Genomic DNA, 22,154 nt, shown 5'->3' on the forward strand with positions numbered 1-22,154 from the left:
AAATTATGGTTGAATATAACATGCTAATAACTGTCCTATTGTGGCTATTAACTGTCCAGGCCTGCCTCCTAAAGGTGGTTACGAATCTCAATGCGTTCTCACCTGGTTAAATGAAGGCAATGATCCGAAAAAAATAAGAGCTCACTCAATTAACCGTTGGTGCTAACCTTGCAAACCTTTCAGGAATAAAAAAAACCGAGCCAAGTTATTCCACGCAGCCTCACACTTTCATCGTCTTGTCAACCGCAGATGATGGAAACAATACCTTTAAACAAACTATGAAATGAGAATCGGTGCTTATGGAAAGTGTAAGGGAAGGCGTAAGAATGAGGCTTATTTAAATGCACGCCAGCCCTTTAAAGGCAGCATCTTGCTGGGTGATTTAGCGGGGAAAACTGCTCCATTGAAAGCGAGAAAAAAATCCATTCTCTCCGGTAATGGCAATCGTCGCTATTTAAAACTGCCGAGCCTCTCTCCAATGTCTCACTCTTATTTTCCATGACTCGCCACTTTGCTCGCCCTCTCCTCTCCCCGCCTAATGGGCACGACCATAGCCGCACGTCCACCTACACACACACAATCTCGATTTTAAAGGTGAAAATCCGAAACTCGGGCCTAAATGTACGAAGTTTTGGATGATCCGAATTTTTGTTTTCTTGTGGATTGATGCTGAAAATATAAAGGCCAAATAACCCTCGAGACGTGGCGAGCAATGAGATATAGAAGGGAGGTGAAGTTGGTAAGGTGTGTGGAATTGCGCTGTGGTATCGGAGGAAGGTGAGTGTGGGAGGAGAGTGGGGGGCGAGTTAAAAGAGCAGTACACTGGTGATGTGTGTGATGACGTGACGAGGTGTTGGGAGCCAGCAAGGCGGTATTTTACCCAATAATCACATGGGCGCTGAGTCTTTTCATCCTGCCTGGAATTGCTGTGGAAGGAAGCCTCTGTGCTCTGCTCCGTATTTCGTGCGAACAATTGAGGGTTCGGCTCTGGCCCGATTTGCGAGCGGCGCAAATGGATTCGCCTACAAATGTGTATATATATATTTTGGTGGAGGGGTGGTGGGAACGAGTGAAGCGTGGCGGTGGTAACCCTGAGGCAGCGAGCGAGCGAGGAGGAGTGCATCAGGTCGGGGTAGGTGGGTGGGTGGGGGGGAGCCGAAGCGCGCGAGAGAGAAATTAGAATGGGAAGAGAGATGCGGAGCTGCGGGGCAGTGGAGAATTGAGAGGGGGGTTTTTTTTTGGGGGGGGGGGGGGGCTTCGGTGGCGCTTCAGTTTACGTTGCTTAGGTGAAGAGAGAGCGGTGAGCCTTCTTTCAAATGGCATCACGGTTGCTGAGCACAGGCCCGAAAACTTGAAATGCCAAGCGGTCAACAACACACGGCACCAAAGAAGGTGTGAAAGATAACTGCGGATACGTTTTTTTTGTCGCCTCCAAATAAGAAAAGTCGGCGGTAATTAATTCACATTGAGGTTTCTGGCCATTGGGCAGCTAAATGTGCATTACTTAAAGCCAGTTATTTAAATGAATGTGACGCATGAAGTGTACCGTCACCTGCGAGTGATATCAGGTCACTAATAAAGAGAAGTAATAAAGTTGGAGACGAGCCAGAGTCTTGCAGTACGGCAGAAATGATGAACACGGCTACCGCATCGACTACCTTCTTCGACTCGTGCAAACCCTCTCACGTCAGGAATCTGGCAGCATGCTCGGAGCATGTGTGTGTGTGTGTTTGTGACGGTGACAGAACGTGAATGCGTATTTTTTTTAAAATTATTATTCTATAAAAACGCTGAAAACGTGTAAAAATAAAATGTACGTTGTGCAGAGTAGATGCACGATTATTCCTTTCTTTCCACCCAGGTTAGCCTTCGCACTAGTTCCGTTGTCACGTACCGTGCGCTAACATACGCGCACGCGCGCGCACGGGCGCAGAGAGCCTCCGCACGTTCAGCCCCGCGCGCCGGGGAGTCTCCCGTTACCCGAGGCGTCGTCGGCGGCGTCGTGCGGGGGACACGAACGCGCACGGCTGCGAGAGTCCTCGGCGACAAATCCAGGCGGAAAATACACGCGGCGAGACCCAGACGCGAGGGTGAAGCCAGAGGAGGGAGAGTCGAAGAGGGCGAGCGGGGAGAGCGAGAGGGAAAAACTTCGCCACATCCACGCCGCTCTAACCCAATCCATCAGTTTAATAACACCTCATCCCCTGCCTCTAAGAAAGCCTATTAAGATTTAAACCGAAGGTGATAACATTATCGCCGCCCTCTCCCCTGCCACCGCCGCTGCCCCGTCCCATGCTCCGCCACCAGGCACGCTCACAACCCTCCGGCCCAATCGACCGCTCTTCCAGAGATCATGCGCTGTGTAAATTATTCATTTTGTTGTTTTTTTATCTCATCATCATTCTTCGCGGGAAGTTGCGTTATCATCGAGGGAAGGCGTTGATTTTAAATTGTGTACGCTTGCTAATTTGCGCCTTCTCTCTGTTGATGGATTATTTTATTTTTCCCACCCCTTCATTCCTTCCCCATCCTCCTCCTTAAATGAAATCGTTTGTTCCATCATTACATTTTTTTGCACAGAGGTATTTAATTGGCAGCCAACCCTGCACCCCATCGCCCACCGCATCCAAATTGTCACCTGTGTAAATAAGACATTTTATCACACAAAGGCTGCTAGCGGGAGGGATGTGTAATGTGTGGTCATAAAATGTTTTTTTTCTTTACTTTTCACTCGCATTAATGCATTCTGCTGTTGAACGTGCCCATGGTAATATTGTCACAGGAATTAAGGACAGAGTCATTTTCAAAAAGGGGGAAAAAAGCTCAAACTGACAGGCCCATTATGTACCATTACACTTTAAAATAATTTACATTCAGGATTAACCCTTTTACTGGGGGCAAGTAAACATTCCGCACGAGCTGATGCTCTCCTTCTCACAATCGCACCCATTTACCCGGCACCACCGAGCCAGACGGTGGTGACGGTGGTCACGTGGCAACGTTCGCCCATAATCCGCCACTGTGGAGGCGAGGATTTGGTGGGTCGCATTGATGTTGCGAATCCCCTTGCCGTGGGCGTCGAGGTGCCCTATGTATGTAGACCCTGGTGGTATCAGCAAAGTGCCCACTAGCGTCATCTCTCCCTCTGTGTTTTAGCTTGTTGTCCTTGTCCACGCAACTCTGATTTGAGCACGGTTGGCTGGGTGCGGTGCGAAGGAACTTCAACGTGTACGTTACTTGCGCGTGCCATCCCGCCGTCTCGCTCGAGCACTTTTCGTTGCGTGTGCAATGACACCGTCCACGGCGGTGGTGCGTAAGCACGAATAACAAACAAAACTCCTCCAACGCGGCGGTCGGTGACGCTACGCAAGAGCTGATGGAGGTGGCGTGAGAGGTGGCGTTTTTTGGCCACTGGTCCCCTCCACCTTCTTCTTGTCTCCGTTATCTTCCCGTTTATATCGTTCCATGTTTCATCAGACGCCTCTTTGTCCCGTCATTTTTACTCCGTTACCCTTCACACATCAATCGGTTGAGCGTATTAATTTGCACGCATCATTAAAACGGTGCTTCTTTTTTGTTGTTCCTGCAGGATTTAGTGGTGTCTATTTGAATAATAAACCACTTTTGTACAAAGTCACTTGAAGCACTGAATTAATTTTAATTAAGCAATTGTCAATTTCCTAACAACATAATTATTATTTTAATCCCTCTGTCAATTCACCGACGGATCCATTTCTCCCTATGCTGAGTCGGTCACGGGGATTGTTCGACCATACGAAGACCACGCTGGTCAGTGCAGGTTTGTAAAGGGGAACGAGAGAGCCTCGGGAACCGGGGTTAGCCGGGTTTCGTAGCGCGGTGTGTGCATGATCCACCGCTCCACTGCTCCACACGTACGCGTGTGTGTAACACATTGTTCATGTGATCTTAAGTGATATTTCCTTCCCGTAAAATGCCGTTGCCCTTTGCTTTACTGTGCAAATGCTGCACAGGAGCGGCGCGAGATGAAGGCGTGACAAGGTGGCTTTGCACTTAATTTGTGTGTGCTCCCTTTGACCCAACTGTGCACTTCTGGAATCCAAAGGGAGAATTATGATTGTTCCAAACCAACAATATATATACATACATATATAAAGGTGCAGGCCGGGACTTGGTTGCTCATGTCACTGCTGGCAGAAGGGGCCTCCACTACACAGGGCCTTAGAGAGCCCCCTCTAAGAGGGTATTTGGGCCAATTCTTTCACGCTGTCCATTCGGCCTCCACTACACAGGGCCTTAGAGAGCCCCTCTAAGAGGGTATTTGGGCCAATTCTTTCACGCTGTCCATTCGTATTGGAAGCGATTGGAGTACTCGTACTGTGTATCCGCAACACGCACAATCTACCACTTGGCTCATTACTCTTTGGTTATTTCGGTAAAGTCACGTGGTGGGTATAAAATAAATAAAATCACGACGTTTCGGGCGCAACACAAGCGTCCGTCATCAGGTTGGACAACCACAGCAATAAACAAATTGCTGAAGTGGGCAAAAGGGCTGCCGTGACAAGAGGCTCCTCCCCCCCTCTCTTACCTATATGCCCACCTGATGACGGACGCTTGTGTTGCGCCCGAAACGTCGTGATTTAATTTATTTTATACCTACGTGACTTTACCGAAAGAACCAAAGAGTATGGATCCCTGCAGTCACGAAAACTTCAAATCTGCCACTTGACTCAATGTTGGTCCACCCGTCTATACCGCTGCGTGGACCGAGGATGGGTGGTGGGGGTTTAATAAGCTTCCCTATTGTTTTAACACCGACGCGACAGGCGATATAACCGGCGACCACTGGATTTGGAAGTCCAATGTTGCTACTAATTACGACATAGCAGCAATGAATAAAGCAGTGGACACTGCGGGTGGGGTTTTATCGGCGCGTCAAACAATTTCGCCCATTCGCGATACACGCAACCACATTTTGTGCCTGGTGGATTGATAATAACGATGTATGCTAATGATATGCAAGTTGCATGCAAATATTATGTTGAGGCTAATGGAGCTAACAAAACTGTATAAACAAGGGAGAAAGGGTGAGAAAATTATACAAATTTTGACGTCCATTAAGGTAGGGGGTGGGGGTGGTGGTGGTGTAGGGGGTGGCCAGGTGACTCGGAGGTCAAAGGCCTGAGCTAGCACCACCGAGAGCCTGGGTTGGAATCCAGGCAGCCACCGATGATTAAACTGGGTTCTGAAGTGTAGACAATTTATGGTGTCAGCCCGGCCACCAGTTTACTGCACAGATAAACCTCGCCCCTTAGCACATTAAATTTTGGTTTTGCATTCAATTTGGCTAAATTCCAGCCCTTGTGAGAATTAAGAAATATATATGATTGACTGTCATGCGGGCGAACATTACTCTCTCTAGCCAGAGGTCGTTAGGAGAGGTCTCAGAAGTAGTTTTGTGATGCCACGAAGGGCGCCGTGACTCTTTGAGAGGTCTAATTGGATTCTGCGTCCCGTGATGCGACACCCACTAGCACCTTCGTGATAGAATTTGGTAAATTGGAGTGGTGTAGCGCGATGCATTGATTCACTGATTAAAATCGATTTTGCTCATGATGTTTCTGTAAGATTCGATGTTTTATTGTTCTTATCGATCGAGGTGTGCTGCATGCATTGGGTTCTCGTGGCGAATTTCACGTCGCTGCATTTGCCTCAATGATTGTATACAAATGAAATGAATTGTTGAATTGTATTGGAGAGCACTGCGGACCGTTCGAGAATGGTCGAGTCATCGAAGCACTGTGGACATTGTTGGAGGCTGAAATCGTTAAGTGCTGTATTCAATGGTTTTTGCGCTTTGCAACGAAGGTTTAGAGCGTTTGTCCATGAGAGCTCTGTCTAGTGGGAGGGGGTGGGCGAGAGTGGCGGGGGGGTACTATAACTGCCGCACAGATGTGCTTTAATATTAACGAGATCATCGTATGCGGTTGTGTTGATATTCGCGACTCGCCCTATGGAAAACTGGCCACGCTGAACAACGGTATAGTTGGCCAAAGCTTGCAGACTCAATCAAACCAGAGCCATGAGGACTAACGTCTTTACAAATCTGCAAATTACTTTTTCCCTGACAAATTCATTTTGCCCTACAATCCCGCTTCCGTACTGCTGATTAAATACTTTCGAAGAAAAACGCAAATTGGGTTTTGCGTTACATAACTCCATGCATATGCAATGATTGTTCCCAAACTTGATTGAAGCCCGTCCCTTTAAGTAGTATCCTTTAACGGTGTTTGAGGGTGCTTTTGCAACCCGTAACTATACAGCTATTGTAAACTTACTCTTTGTTTCTTTCGGTAAAGTCACGTAGGTAGAAAAAATAATAGATCACGACGTTTCGATCGCCACACAAGCAATCGTGTTCATTTTTTAAAACTTTTTATTCATTATGAAGTTTAATTTATTTTCTCAGGGAAAGCCCACTGAGCTTACAGCATATAGCTCTTTTTCAGAAGCTACTTGGCTATCACAAATGATAGCTCAACGAAGTGGCTTATCACGTGGACATTTACAGCAGCCAAATATTCGAAACGCCGCGATGTTGATTCTAAATGTGGAGGGGAACACCGGAGGGCCCGGAGATAAATCCACGCGACCACAGAGAGAGACGCACAAACTCCAAATGTCCAACAGGCATCAGGGTCGGGATCAAATCCTCGATCTCCTGTATACCGGGCGAGGTAGTTAACATCTTTGCTACCTCCTCTCCCTCCCTGTAGAGGGAGAAGAGGTGGTAAAGGTGCAGCCCTGCAATGGCCTGCTCACGCCACTGCTGGCGGCTGGCGTGAGGCTCCACAGCAGGGCCTCCTGCACGTCCATGGTGGCCAGACGTCTCGGGAGAGTTGGGGGTGGGGGGGGGAGTTACCCACACTTTACCCACGGTGGCAAGATGTTAACTACCTCGCCTGGTATACAGAATGTCATGGGTTCGATCCCGACCCTGATGCGTGTATATTTGGAGTTTGTGTGTGTGTCTCTCTCCCTCTCTCTCTCCCCATGGTTGCGTGGATTTTTCTCTGTGTTCCTCCACATTTAGATTAACGCGCATTTATAGTTTTTGGCCAATATTAATTTCCACGCGATCAGTCACTTCGTTGAGCTATCATTTGTGGCCATGTCGCTTCTGAAAAAAAAAATAGCTTCGTAGCTCAGTGGACCTTACCTGGTAAAATAAAACGTAGTTTAGTTTTAGCCTCACCGCTCGCGACCTGTCCAATCGGCCAACTGTGGTCGTTACCCGCTCACGCTGCTAGGGCGGACTGACGTGGAGCGATCACGGAGGATTTAATTTTTTTTTATTTCAACCCGCGACGGGATCGAACCGGGGAGCTCCTGCAGCAGTGTCGCTCGCCATTGACACAACGGGAGAGAGCCCCCCCCCCCCCAACCCCCACGCTAATCGTTTAAGAGAGGAATCAAACGTGGCCTCAGGTTGAGAGGGCTTCATCGTGAGCATTGCCGCCGTCGCCGCCTCCCTTCTTGGCCGTGGCCGCGCAGTTGGAGGCTTTCCCCCTCTGGCGGGAGGACGCCTCATTAGGCACCGCAATGCGGCGGTACTCGCAAGGCACACGACTCGAGCCGAGCCGCTCAAGCCCCGTTAGGCACACCGGGTGGGGCGGTGGTGGGGGGACTCAAACGGCGTTCACTCTCCCGTCATCTCTTCCACACCCCCCGCCTCAAGCTCCCCTAATAACCTTGCCCAATTCAAGAAACGTGTTGCAATCCGATCGATTTTGTTCGTGCTGTTTACTTCTGGCCGCTTGACGGTGCGGTGTCATCATCATCATTGTCATGCAGTCATAGTCAGCCATGGTCAATCCACTGCTGGATGAAGGCCTACCCATTTCCGTCATCATCGTCAGCCATTGTCAATCCACAGCTGGATGAATGCCTACCCGATTCCCCTGCTACCTCTCACAACCCTGCGGTAGTCCCACCTGGGAACCCCGCAAGAGCGTTTATTTAATCTTATGCGTCTTCATGGTCGTGGCAATCTTAGACGAGTTCCGTTCCTTGGCTGCCGCTCCGTGATTATCCTTGACCATATTCATGCCTTCCCTTGTCCCTCTCCTCCATACGTGTACTGACTGCATGTAATCTTTGTGTGGCTGCTCTGTTTTTTTTTAAAACAGTTATTATTATTATTACATCTAAACATTCGTACATTTATAACCTTGGTGTGCGAGAGCTCTAACCGTGTACCAACAATAAGCTTCAGGAAAAAGACTAATGAAGTTCAATTACCATTGTGCGTAGCTTAAATAGATTATGTAAATGAGTTCAGCTCGGTAAGGAAATTGATGCAGTCGAATCAACCGTCGGCTTTGCTGTCGTCAATTCACACCGGGCACGTGGGGTGGCGCGATGGGTGGCGTCGTGCTTCATGGGCGCTACGTTGTGAACCTGCTGATCCGAATTCGATTTCCGAACACGGCTAACATCGGCGGCGAAGTGATGCTTGACGCGTCACCGGCACCCGGATCCACCGACACTCGCACGGACCGAGCGTGGTGTGAGGTGTGGGCAAGTAACCGCCACGATTTAGATTTAAAGCTTTCGTGACTGCAGGGATTCGTATTCTTGGTTCTTTCGGTAAAGTCACCACGTAGAAGGGAGATAATGAAATGATAAAAATAAAAGAATCAAATTCTCACGACGTTTCGATTGCAACACAAGCAAGAAAACTTTTGAAAACATTTTTTTTAAACATTTTTTTTTACATTTTTTTCTTGCTGTGGATTCACACCTGATGATGATTGCTTGTGTTGCAATCGAAACGTCGTGATAATTTTATTGTTTTATTTTTCTTATTTTCTTATTTTCCTTCTACGTGACTTTACCGAAAGAACCAAGAATATAACCGCCACGACTTAAATGGTGTTGGGATTCCTTCATCCAGCAGTGGATTGACAGAGGGCTGTAAATTCTGAATATGATCCGATGAATGTAATGATTTCCCACACCCCCCTCGTCGTGATTATGATTGGTCATGATGCATCGTCCTGTTTTAATCTAATTATCTGTCATTTTTTTATCATTGTGAAGAATACAGCAGGTCTATGTGAACTTATCACTCACAACGTGTTCCGATTTGCGTGATATGATGCATGTATTGTCAGAATAAGAATCAATTTTAAACCACCATAAAATGCCCTTTTTGTGTTTCCGGGAAAACCTTAAATGTGTCCAAAGATTATTTTACAGGAGGGTCCTGCTTTTGGAATGTTTGGCCAATTCCATTGATCAGCATTTGGCCACGTGGGAGGAGGAAACTGGAGTGGCCAGAGAGAACCCACAGACACAAGGGGGATCGCACTCTATGCTCCACGCATGTGGAAGGCATCGCTCCCATGTGTGTTCGAGTTCTCCCGTGTGTTGTTCGGCATCGTGTCCGAACCGTTCACGTCCACATGCTGATCTCAATTTAGTTCCGGAGAAGAGTGCTGCCAGCACGTGGGACGAAACGTCGGACATCACGCTGAACAACAACAACAACAAGGACGCGGTACAAACCGAAACATCTGCGAGCCGCACTGAAACGAGCTCGAAATCCCACACGTAGGACTCGCCGGGTCCATCTTGCTGCACTGCCATCCACCACCCGCCCCGCCCCGCCCGTGTGATAGTTTCGCAAATCTACGGTGTCCACAAGCGCTCGCCTCCTCGAACGCCAATATCCGAGGCGCGTGTGACCATGCCAGGCTAATTGGGAGCGAAAAAAATAGACATTTTGAAATCCCGTGGATCGGCCCCCTCCCGGGAGTCCTTCGAACGCTTTATGATTCTATTCCCACCGGATGTTTCCGTGGCGGTTGCCGCCGTTGAGTTCAGCACTTGGCCTTTGTCATCGGCCGCTCGATAATGATGGTGGTGCACTTGTTACCTCGCCGAGGGACAGGCAGACGCACGGATAACCTCAGGAATGCATCCCCTAAGTAATTGTAATTGCGCACGTCTGTAGGTTTTTCAATTTGCACTTGAGGCACACGGTCGGTGTTGTTTTGGCACAGAAATACAGGAGCATTTAAAAATAACCCACGCAGGACCCGGTTGGAACAGTGTGAGATTAAAAACATCATTTTTTTTCCCCAAAGTGGAATTTCTTGTGTGGCAATGAGTGTATTATTTTCGGCTTTATACTGCTGACCCAGCGATCCGAGTTTGATTCCTTTTCACGGCCACCAGCACCAGTGATGATTGTTTGAACCGGTCCCGAGCCTCCCCAATGTCGACTCAGCCCCAGTCGACGACCAGGTGCTGTGCGTAGCAAACATCGTCACTGGGGAGACGAAGGCGGTCCAGCGTGGTGCTGACCACCCCACCTCCTCGTGCGCCGCCGTGCCGGCCTTCGTAGGTGCTGCTCGCTCACGGCGCTTGCCCCGGACAGTCTGTTACAGGCTACACGGGGGATCTTTCTTCGTCTTTGGTGGAATTCATGACGGTTAATATATTCATGCAGTTGGGGGAATTGCCAAGGTGGAACGCCTACAAAGTGGGGCACAATGGGCGGCGGCGGCTAGGAATGGCAGTTGGCTGACAAACGCATCAATGTAATGTCAAATAACGAAGTAAATCAAGTGCGGAGCGCTCCCTAACGATTTTCTTTTCAGGTCGCGTTCTGCTTTTTCCTACCCCCCGTGAACGAGTGGAAAGGGAACAATTGAGCAACTGGCCGTGAACTTTGGCTTGATTCATTCTGGCTTCTCTTAATTCGCCGACCTCGCTGTTGTTGCTCTGCCTCTTCCACACGAACCGACCCCTTCGACCGCGCTCGCAGCGCGTCGGCCCGCGCCTGCTCGCGCAAGGCGCCGGCGAGTGAGGACGCCGCGGGCCGGCCTCGAGGGCCCGCGGGCCTGCCGGTGCAGCCCGACTCCTACCTCGATGACGACATCCCGCTGCTGCACATGTTGGTCGGCGATGAAGGTACCCCCCCCCCCCACCCCCTCGGCAGCGAGAGAGCGCACGCACGCACGCACGCACGCGCGCGAGACGACACCACGAAATAAGAGTTAACGAAATAAAAAGTCGAACACGTTCTGCAGCATGGATAGCCGGTAGAATGGAGGCCCGGGGAGAAGGGAGATGGGATGAAGTCTGGATACTACGCCACCCTTCTTCATGGCATTCTTTCTTCCCCTGTTCTCCTTCTTTCGTAGATGCAGAGTAACGACTACAATTTCACATTCAGGTGGCCATGCCAGATAACCTCGTCAGGAGTAGCAGAGTGTATCGGCGTTTATGTTATTTTATTTTGGGTTATGTTCTGTTCCATTGTTCCTCCCCCGCCCTGCCCCCCCCCCATTTTTCCATTTTTTTCCCGCCCCCCCTTAAACTCACTGCTCCTGATCGTTACCTCTACCACGGTAAGGCAGCGAGCCTGGGTGCCCTCGTTCGTTCCCTAATGTTTGAGGGTGCATTACGCCCTGGCCTATTATACGTTATGCGTTTGTGCCTCCTTTTGATGTTCCCACTGTATGCTGGGATGTCGAAAGACAATAAAAAAAACATGCTTTAAAAAATTGCCGACTACGTCCGTCAATAACACCGTGGCTTTAAAAGGAAAAACATATTTAAGCGACGTGTCGGGCAATGTTCCTTCTTCAGAGCACAAATAAACTATAAACTAAACTACGTTCTATTTGACCAGGTAAGAGCTGTACAGCTCTTTTTCAGAAGCGACCTGGCCACAAATGATAGCTCAACGAAGTGGCTTATCACGTGGAAATGTACAGCAGCCAAATACTCGAAACGGGGTGATGTCGATTCCAAATGTGGAGGGGAAAACCGAAGGACCCGGAGAAAAAGCCACACGACCACGGGGAGAACATGCAAACTCCAAATATACAGCAGGCGTCAGAGTCGGGATCGAACCCACGACCATCTGTATATCAGGCGAGGTAGTTAACATCTCGCCACAAATGGAAGGGTCATTGCCCGAATTGTTACCAGTTTTATAATTGAGCTTTTTAAGGCTGAAGTGTTCTCGACGGATGCGAGTTGTTGATTTGGGGCTTGTACACCACTTCCAGAGCAGCAGCAAGCATCACCAAATAGTTTCATCTCAGAGAGTGCGTGGAAAAGTTTTGCCCCATCTGCTGTGTGAAGGATAATAAGGTGGGAGGGGGGGGGGGTGCGCCTCTCGGTAGGATTTTTTGGGAGGTGACCTCTAAAAAATCTCTCCCGTAGCCATAGTCTGAAGCATGTGGAGCACCGCTGTGCGACATCTCTGAATGGGGATTGTTGTCGTACGAATGCATTGGGGTGGGAGGGACCAACAATGTATTGAGGATGTTTGTTCTTAAACGCCGTGCCACGGTTAATGTAATCACGCCCTACTTTGTCTATTTGATTTGGCCTCGTTTGCGATGAGATACATTTTTTATTTATTATAGAAGCCAATCGTGCGGGCAAACTCGACTGTCGGTCAGCGCTTTAATTGTGATTAAAACATCGATTGCATTGCAGGAGTTTTTGTTGTTGTCGTTGTTGTCCTGAGCATCTTTGTTTTTCGCTGCTTAGGATGGATATAGGGCACTGTCACAACGGTGCTTTAAGTAGAATGTTTAATTACTTGTGAAGGCTAACATTTCAATGTTTACCCAATGTATTCACTTTAATTAGGATGTAAACGTACACTCCTACTAATTGCGCCGTTTTAGTTGGCTTCCACTTTTGTTTCAGATTAATTTACCGTCACGGTGTAGTGCTCCGAATGTTATCGTGCCATCGTCGTTTTTTGTCGCTCGCTGAACTCGGCACCCCCCGCCACGAAATTTCCCGCCAGCCTCACACCCTGCAAAAGAGATCCGTCTCGGCGTGAGCCGTCGACTGCTTCCACGTAAGCGGTACGTGCACGTCATCGGCGCAGTCTTCTGTAGTTCTATCCACTGCTGGATGAAGGCCTTCCACGCACCGTCGCCAATACCAATAATGGCCCCGCGATACCTGGGCGTACATCAGCTGATCTCACACCAATTGTGCAGTGGCGGTTGTTCCCGTAAGATTGCAGCCCTGATTGGGTGTCATTCTGTGACCGACCAAAATACCCCTTTGCCAATTGTGCTGACGATAGCCCGCTATTTCAAAGTGTCCGAAATGCACATTGCAAATCGAAAATCGGATCGTTTAAATCCACCGATTAAAAAAAAACATTGAATCGCCTGTGACCTGCACTCATCGCTGTCCTGCCATGTCCTGGCCGATTCACAGCCTCATGCCTACGGCACACGGGATGCCCTGGTGAGCACCCACCAAATTGTCTCGAGACAATTTTTTTTTCCAGGAGGGTTCTGCCAAGCACTAAGGAGCAGCACTGCTTGGCTTTCCAAGATCCGATGAAGTTCGGCACGTTGGTGACTTTTGTGCCTGTACACGTGCCTCTACCGTTTTGCAGTATCCGTGGCTTACAATGATTCATGCTGCTTTCTTTGTCTGCCCAATATGCGGGCAATCTTTGAGCAACAGGTGAAGTGTAATTATAGAGGCTTCTATATTGGGCCCTCAGTCACAAGGCCTGACAACTTAATATTCCCTTACCTCTCTCTCCGCTCTAAAAATTAATGAGCGCGGGGGCGCAGGGACCTGCAATGATGTTGGTGGTGATTACGCTTGTAACCATTATGATGACGATGGTGGAGGCAATCGTGATCAAAATGTGCTGCTAATGATTTCTGCCGTCGTGAAGATGATGCCAACAACAATGACGATGACCGATGTTTTAGTTGTGATTTTCATCTTCGATGGGTCTGGGAGTGTCAAAGAGTATTCATTATCATTTTAATTGCCTTCCCTTTAAGTATCCAGGATGGTGCCCTGGTGTGACGGCTCGCACGCTGGACTTTCAATGCTGAGAACGTCGCTTTGACTCGATCACCCAGCGCATGGCAGTATGAAACGATGGGGCGCGTGGTGGTGGTGGGGTAATGTGTGTCAATGGACAAGAAGTGGGATGTCCGGACCAGCTCTGGGCCATTCCCTGGCCCCTGATCTTGCTTGCCAGTGGTCGTAGAAACTTAGCACGAGAGTCATAAGGAACCTCATTTCTGCGCCGTTAAATGCGAATGCATATCAGATGAAAAAGGTCGGGGTCAGGGCTTGGGGACTGGGATTGGTTTGGCCAGGCCATGCTACCGTGGTAGGAATGTGGTCTTTGGTGACCGTACCAAGCCAGCACTGTGAAAGACCCAACGCCGATGATCTCTGGTGGTTGATCTTCCACGAAGCTCATGGTCCAACCTATATCGAATCCACTGCACAAACCCATGGCAGGTGCGGACACCTGATGCACAAACGGAAAATTAAAAAACTCTCCAGTGTGCGACTGTGGTCATCCAGAACAGACCGCACAACGTATAACGACGTGATGCCCGATCCACAAATACGAAGGAGACATCACAGCGATACACTCCGCTACTCCTGACGCGGTTATCTGGCTTGACCCACGTAAATGTGAAATTGTAGTTGTTGCTCTGCATTAACATCAGCGGTACGACAAGAAGACTGGGCTCGCACACTTCCTACTGGCCGTGGAAAAAGGGCAGCGATCAGAAAATCACGTTCAGTGCTGTCAACCCAGTCTACAAACGAGATGGTAAAGGTGATAAAGGTGCAGGCCTGCAATTACCTCTTCACGCCACTGCTGACGGAAGGAATGCTGCCGCGGTGTGATGGTTAGCACACACAGAACGCCAGTTATACAAATAAGACTTATCGTAATTTCTGGCAGGATCAGCTTCGGTCGTTCATTGCAGTCATTTTAAACTCCGGGTCACATTTTGTTTGCATGCTTGAATTTAAGCGTGTTAGGCACAGACACGGCCATTAAAACCGGATTACAGGCGCGTGCCAAATGGAATGAAGCCGTGCGAATTCCTTCTCGCCGTTCGTATTGCAGAGTCTCAAGGGTCGGACGGTGACTCCCCGCCACTCGACCTGGAGCAGAACGACACAGCAGGAGGAGCAGGAGCAGGAGGGGGAGGCGGCGGAGGACACGCCGCCGAGTCCGCAGACGAGAGCCGAGTGAAGGCCGGCGACGCGATCTCCGGGGGCCCCGAGGACGACGGGAGGCCGGACGGCCAGCTCGGAGGGGACTCGAGCCGCGAGCGCAGGGGGGGCCGCGAGGGTCTGCAGGACGCGCTGCAGGTGGTGCTAGTGCGGTGGATCGCGGGGCCCGCTACCCGCGCCCCCTGGGTCGTGCTGGGTGAGTGTGGCTCTCACTCCCTGTGGGTCGTGCTGGGTGAGTGTGGCTCACCTCCCTGGGTCGTGCTGGGTGAGTGTGGCTCACCTCCCTGGGTCGTGCTTGGTGAGTGTGGCTCACCTCCCTGGGTCGTGCTTGGTGAGTGTGGCTCGTCCCCGTGGACCTCAGTGGGGGCGCCGCGGGACACATTCTGCCTGGTATGCAGGAGGTCGTGGGTTCAATCCCAACCTAGACGCCTGCTGTGTATTTGGAGTTTGCGTGTCTCTCTCCCCGTGGTCGCGTGGATTTTTCTCCGGGTCCTCCGGTTTTTCCCTCTACATTTAGAATCCACATCACGCGTTTAGAGTAATTTGGCTGCTGTACATTTCCACACGATGATAAGCCACCTTTTTGAGATACCATTTGTGGCCAGGTCACTTCTGAAAAAAAAGCTATATAACCCAGTGGGATCTTACCTGGTAAAATACAAATAATAGTGAACCCATTAAGTAGCCTTTTTTTTCCACTGGCACATCCGAGCCGAGCCAGCGCGGGGGCACCTAGCCCCCTGGGGTGGACTTCTGCACTGGCGATTGCCGTGCCGAGCCGGAAACCAAACCGGAAACCAAACCGTGATACGCTGACCCTCGCCGGACATCCGAGTCTGGCTCCGGGGGGGAGATGAGCGGGGTCAAGGGGTGAGGCTCACGGCCGTGGGCGCTGGGTGCCCACCGCGCCACCACGAGGTCGAACTGCCGTCTCAACCCCTCCGGTTGCGCGTGCCGTCGGCGGTCGGTGACTTGTGGTGCCCGTGGCTCGTTTCTCTACGTGGGCAGAGCGTTGACGCTTCGCGTGGCCTAGAAGCGTAGCGAGCCCGACAAAGATGCCGTGGTGACTCGCGGCGCTGACATTCAGCGGCGCGCGGTGGTTGTTCGGCGTGTGTGCGTCGTGCGGCGGTTGTGGTGTGTTGTAGCACTCAGCTATGAACCTGGAAACTCGAGTTCCGGCCACGGCCAACATCAGTGGCAAGTGCTCTCAGTCCTTGGATCTGTCCGTCGTGTTGTATCTTGCACAACGGCCTCGTGCGTCGTTCGTGCCTCAATAGAAACTCGCAAACTTCACTTTCCCCAAAAAGGTATTCGTCCATGAATGTGTTTGTACCCGCTGCCTGTGTAAATATGTATGAGCCAAGTATTTTTTTATTGTTTATTTTAGTTTTTTCCTCAGCGCCTTGTGAGGTCCAGTAGTTTTAAACTATTATACTCAGCGGTTAGCACGCTGCTCTACGAACCCGGCGTACACGAGTTTCCTTCCCGCCAACACCGGTGACGATTATCTGAACTGGTCCTGGGCCTCCTCTAGGTCGACTCGGCCTCAAATGAGTACCCTGGTGCGGTGTGCAAATATCACCACTCGAGAGACAAAGGCGGCCGGGCGTGGTGCTGGCCACCCACTCCCTCGTGTGCCGTGTCGGTCTTCATAGGTGCTCGCAAACAGAAGCACTTGCCCCAAACAGTCTGTTGAGGCTTCACGGGCTACCTCATTTTTGCCTTTAGTGCTTCCGTGCGAGCGTTTGCAAGTGACCCTCCTGTGTGCAAGCCTCCACCACGCCGCGTGTCCTCAAGGTTCACCGGCGCTGGTGCAACACGCGCACCGTGGTGACATCACCGCCACTTAGTGGCGAGTGGCAGCCCTTGTCATTAACGCACGCGTTTACATAAGAGCACGCGCGTGTTGCGCTTGTGTGCGACCGCGTGCGCGAATCTCTCCTCCCCATCGCCTCCCCGCCAACAGCGTTTCGGAGCGAGTGCGAGGTGTGATGGGCGACCGTAATTTTTACCCAATCTGCTCCAATTCCACTTAGAATTTATTGACCATCGCGCTCCCACAGAATCCCCCCATGGATACCGCCTCGGAGTGGGGCTTCGATGTTCGGCGCGTGGAGCGACAAGGCGATCGCTAACAAACCCACTGGGCTTGCTTTTAACGAGCACCCGTTCCAATTGCGACTCCCCCCCCCCCCCCAGTCACCTCCATGCCCCTCCTCTCATTCCCTCGCTGGCTTGCACCCCCTAACCCACCCTCCCCCAACCTTCCCGCCTTCCCACGAACGCGTGAGCGTCTGTTGACGCCGCCCGCCCGCTTTGCACGAGGCAATGCGATTACTCCACTTTGCACACCCATCATTTGTCGGTCTCAAATTTGCGAAAGCCTTACCCCCGTGTTGTTCTCCAGGAGAGGATGGGCTCTGTCGTGACGACAGTGCCCGGTTGTAATGGTGCCTCTGTGAGCAAGCCCTGGGAATATGAGAGAGAAAGGTGGGGGGGGGGGGGGAGAAATAGAAACATTAAAACGGGAAAATAAGTAGGGATGTTTTGGTTCATGAAGCCATTTGCTCCATCTGTGTCACTGTATATAAAGTGCGCGATAATATAAAAAGGAAACTATACCGAGAGAATGAAAAATATTTCGTTCACCCAAGTGACATGGTAACCATAATACGGGAAAAGCTGCAGCCCTGAAATCACTTGCTCACGCCAGTGCTGAACAACGGGCTTGCACTAGAGGGTGCTCTAGAGAGCCCTTTTAGAGGGTGTTTGGCCTAATTTTCCACGATAGCGAGATATCTTGGGAGAGGTGGGAGTACCAACACTTTACCCCACCCATCACCAGTCCACTGCTCCACACGGACGTGTACGTAACACGCGTATGTATGTCACACATTGTGGATGTAATGTTAAATGATATTACCTTTCTCGTAAAATGCCGTTGCTCTTTGCTTTACTGTGCAAATGCTGCGCTGTAGCGCCGCGAGATAAATACATGACAAGGTGGCTTTGCGCTTAATTTGTCTCCGTTGCCTCTGACCCAACTGTGGACCTGTAGAATCCAATGGGAAATGTATAATTTCCCTAAACCCAAAATATACGTGGAATAAAGATCCAGCCCTGGAATTACTTGCCCAGGCCACTGCTGTCGGAAGGGCCTCTACTCGATAGAGGTCTTCTCGAAGGTGTTTAGCCTTTTCTTCCACGATGGCAAGTCATCTTGGAAAATGTGAGAATACCCACAGATAACGCCACCACACGCGGCCTGGTGTAGCCATTTATACTGCTGGGTGGACAGAGGCGTGAGAATCATAATCAGAATATGTATGTCTACTGGAGGAATCCGATGAGCTATAAAGCTCTTTTTCACAGATGTGCTGGAGGGGCTGGTTAGAACGTTTACAATAACGAATAATCGAAAAACACGACTGGAGTGGAAAGTACAGGAAAGGAAAACAAACCATTTTAAAACATACAAACAAAACTAAACTATTCCCATCCTACCAGGCAAAGCCCGCCGAGGCATAAACCCACCATTCAGAAGCGACCTGGTCACAAATGACAGCTCAACAAAGTTGCCCATCACGCGGAAATTCATTGCAGCAAAATAATCCAAATTCAAAGCCCCATGCATGTTGATTTTAAATGCCGGGGGGGGGGGAACCAGAGGACCCGCAGAAAAAAAATCCACGCGATCATGGGGGGGGGGGGGGGGGTGGGGGTGAATTTAGGAAACTTGCCCATAATTTCACCCGGCATTGGCGGGAGGTCGAATTGAACCAGCGATTTATGGATTCCAAGTCCACTTCTCTAACCATTGCAACCACGCCTGAAATATAACGCTGACAAAACTAATAATTGACGTATTTTTTCTCACCCCGAAAAAAAAGAGAAATCGCACACGAGGCCTGCGTTTGTTTGGAGAGAAAAATAAATAAAACGTTCCTCCAGGGGCTCAGAGTGAGTAGGCCTAGCTGCAGGCTGTTGAGCAGACACGAGAGAGGGTCGGCAAGGACATGGCAGGATGGGCGTAATTAAATTCCCTCTCCGTAGCCACGGAAATTGCCTCAAAAGGGTTAATTTGCTGCTTCGGAAGCCCGACTACAAATTGGCGCGTTAATAAAGAGGATTGGTTTTTTTCATCTTCTTTTTTTTCTCTCTTACGCGGAACTTTCTCCCTCGAAGCAATTCAATTCTCCAGCGACAATGCATTAGCATACCAAACTGTCTTTAAAACCGTCTCCGGGGTGGACCGCTCCTCGTCGGGAAATTTCTCGAGCACGGAGGATTACTGGCGTCGAGCGGCGGAGTCGGCGTCCCGTCGTTGTACTCTCCGGCACACGGAGCGAGAGCACACGGCGACGTTCCACTTGCCGCTGACACGTGCGCGTGTGCGCGCGTGCGTGCGCGCTCCCATGTAGTTTTTGAATCGACGGTCGCGCTCTTGTCCGCCGCCGCCGCCGCCGACGAGAACATTTTGTGAAATAAAAACCGCGACGGTGACACGAGCCGTAATAGACGACGGGGAATGTTAATGAATCCGCGGACAGATTGATTGTTGCGGAATACAAATTGTTAATCCCAATAATTTTAATTAGTTGTATGTAATTACCGCGTGCAATGATAAACAGTCAAGAGCGATCTCGTTTCGGTGGCGCGCTCGTGTGCTTTGGCAGTCCTGAAAGCTTTGGTGAAAATTACACATTCCTATGTCGGGGACCAGCCCAAAACCCACTGCTAATGTTTGTGTCTTTGGATCACTCTCACGCCATATGTTGCTCGTTTTTTTTATCTACCCTGGAGGGATCGAGACGGTAATGATTACGGCAATGATAGCTGGACGTGAATAATAGTTTCAAGGGGAAAAAAAACAATCAAAAGCAGAATGGAAAACGCTCCTCTTATTAGCGGAGGGCATACACCGTGATCTTGCGAAGAAGGGACCAGGGGCGGGGGTGGTTGGGATGGGGGAATCATTGGGACGCCGAGTCGCTCTGTTGGCAGGGTTAGAGATTGCTGCAGTGCCTTGTCTCGTGTGATTAACACCTTTGCAATAAAGAAAGCCCCAGCCTCCTCCTCTGCTCTCTCCATCCAAACTTCTCCCTTCTCCAGCTCTCACCTCGCCCTTCCTCCATCTTCCAATCCCTGCGCCACGCACACACCCATTCACCCATGGTGCCACACACACCCATCCTCCCATTATACCCATGGCACACACATACTCATCCACCCATAGCGACACACACACACCCATCCATCCATTACACCCAAGGCGCCACACACACACCCATCCTCCCATTACACCCATGGCACACACACACACACTCATCCACCCATAGCGCCACACGCACACCCATCCACCCATGGTGCCACACACACACCCATCCACCCATCCACCCATGGCACACAAACATCCATCCACCCATCCACCCATGGCACACACACACACCCATCCACCCATTACACCCATGGTGACACACACACACACCCATGCACGCATGGTGCCACACACACATGCATCCACCCATGGCACACACACCCATTCACCCATGGCACCACTCACACACTCACCCATTGCACCACACACACCCATCAACCCATGGTATCACAAACACACGCACCCCCCACCCATGGCTGCTTGGGCGACCCACCGGTTAATTTTATTTCTTCTTTATCGACTCGGGCATCGTAAATTTCCCGATCCGCTACGTTTACCCGTGGCCATCCACAACACGTTGAAGCAGTTTTATTAATTCTCATTTAAATTGCAAAATATATGCGTTCCTAATAATGGCCGTCTTAGGCTGTTTAATTTCCACGTAAAGATAAGAAATGTTTGCTTTTTTTTAAACACTTTCGGCTACAAACTTCGCAAGTCTCGCTGTGAGCGCCTGAAATACGCACTGGCTTTGACCTAACTCACGTTTACGACTTGTGGTGGAAAAAAAAAGGAACCCTCTGCAGCTTCGCGAGTTAAGATCTCCAGCCCATTGTAGCTTTGTGTGCTTCTTGCGGTTTTTTTTTGCAAGCGTGCAAACTTACGGCCGTGTGCCGGTCCACGTATTAACGGCAATGTCGCCACGACGCCGGGTTAATCTGCTTTCCATTATAGCGCCACGGGGAAGGTGTAAGCAAGACCCTAATTTGTTGTCCTTGTAATTACTGTTTAAAACAAGAACAAAAAACAGCGGTCCAAGAGATCAAGTAAAATCGACTTTGGTTGTCCGTGCTGCACCTGGCAAACCAACACAAAATAACGAAACGGTAGCGGCCCCGGCAATTTCCCCGGTCGCGCCCACCGCTGGCGGAAGGGCCTCCCCGAGACCGACCTCGTGGGAACCTTTTGGTCTACTCTTCCACGTTGACCAGACGGTGTTTTGGAAGAGGTGGGCGTGACCCACACTTTAACCCCTCCCCCCCTTCCCCACTACATGTGGACGAATCTGCCGATGCACGGAGTTGTGGTGAATCCACTGCTACCTCTGCGTGGGCAGAGGTGGTGGGTGGCTGGGTGGGTGGGGTGAAGGGGGGCGAATTTTATAAACTTTTCGCATCGTTTAAACTGCCATGCTGGGGAGATTTAATCGAACCGGTGATCTCTGGATTGCAAGTCCGGTGCGCTGCTGACCGTTAGTCCGGCGTGCTAACCGTTTTGCACCACAGCATCATGATCCCCAGAAACGTAACTCCCACTGAAAAATATTTTGCCACTCTCAATTCCGGGGATAAATCTCTTTGCTGCCTCATTTTTTAATAGAAACATTACAGGATCACAGTGAATGAAAAAAAGGAAAAATGTTTATCATCTAACCTCAAATTGAAAAGCCACAAAATGAATGTTACACTTAAATATCGCCGTGCGCGCACGCACGCACGCTTGCGTGTAAAATGTTCACCGAGGACAAATGTTGCCTCGAGACAAGGACAAGCCATTACCTAAAGACGGGGACCAATGCTTTCTGCAAAACAAATGCCAAGAGGTCACCGTGGCCAACGCCGCGATCGAATTCTTCCCTCGTGCTGTGCAGCTGCACCTGCTGTTTAGTTGGGGCGACGGTCGTGCCGTGTCGCGGCTCGCCGGCCCCCGCGTTATTTGCGCGGCGTGGACCGGA

General features: G+C 50.3%; 1 protein-coding gene across 2 annotated transcripts in view; it reads left to right on the top strand.

Moving 5' to 3' along the window:
- DISP3 (dispatched RND transporter family member 3) overlaps positions 1-22,154 on the top strand; it is a 246,057-nt gene that overhangs the window by 71,715 nt on the left and 152,188 nt on the right. For both annotated transcript variants that reach the window (XM_076070260.1, XM_032961968.2), the window contains 2 exons: positions 10,817-10,962; positions 14,933-15,238. In XM_076070260.1, the coding sequence (XP_075926375.1) occupies positions 10,817-10,962; positions 14,933-15,238 (452 nt within the window). The remainder of the gene's footprint in view (positions 1-10,816; positions 10,963-14,932; positions 15,239-22,154) is intronic.

The sequence above is a fragment of the Petromyzon marinus genome, chromosome 28 (assembly GCF_048934315.1).
Source record: "Petromyzon marinus isolate PM22_M1 ecotype Great Lakes invasive population chromosome 28, UKy_Petmar_22M1.pri1.0, whole genome shotgun sequence".
Taxonomy (NCBI): Eukaryota; Metazoa; Chordata; class Hyperoartia; order Petromyzontiformes; family Petromyzontidae; genus Petromyzon; species Petromyzon marinus.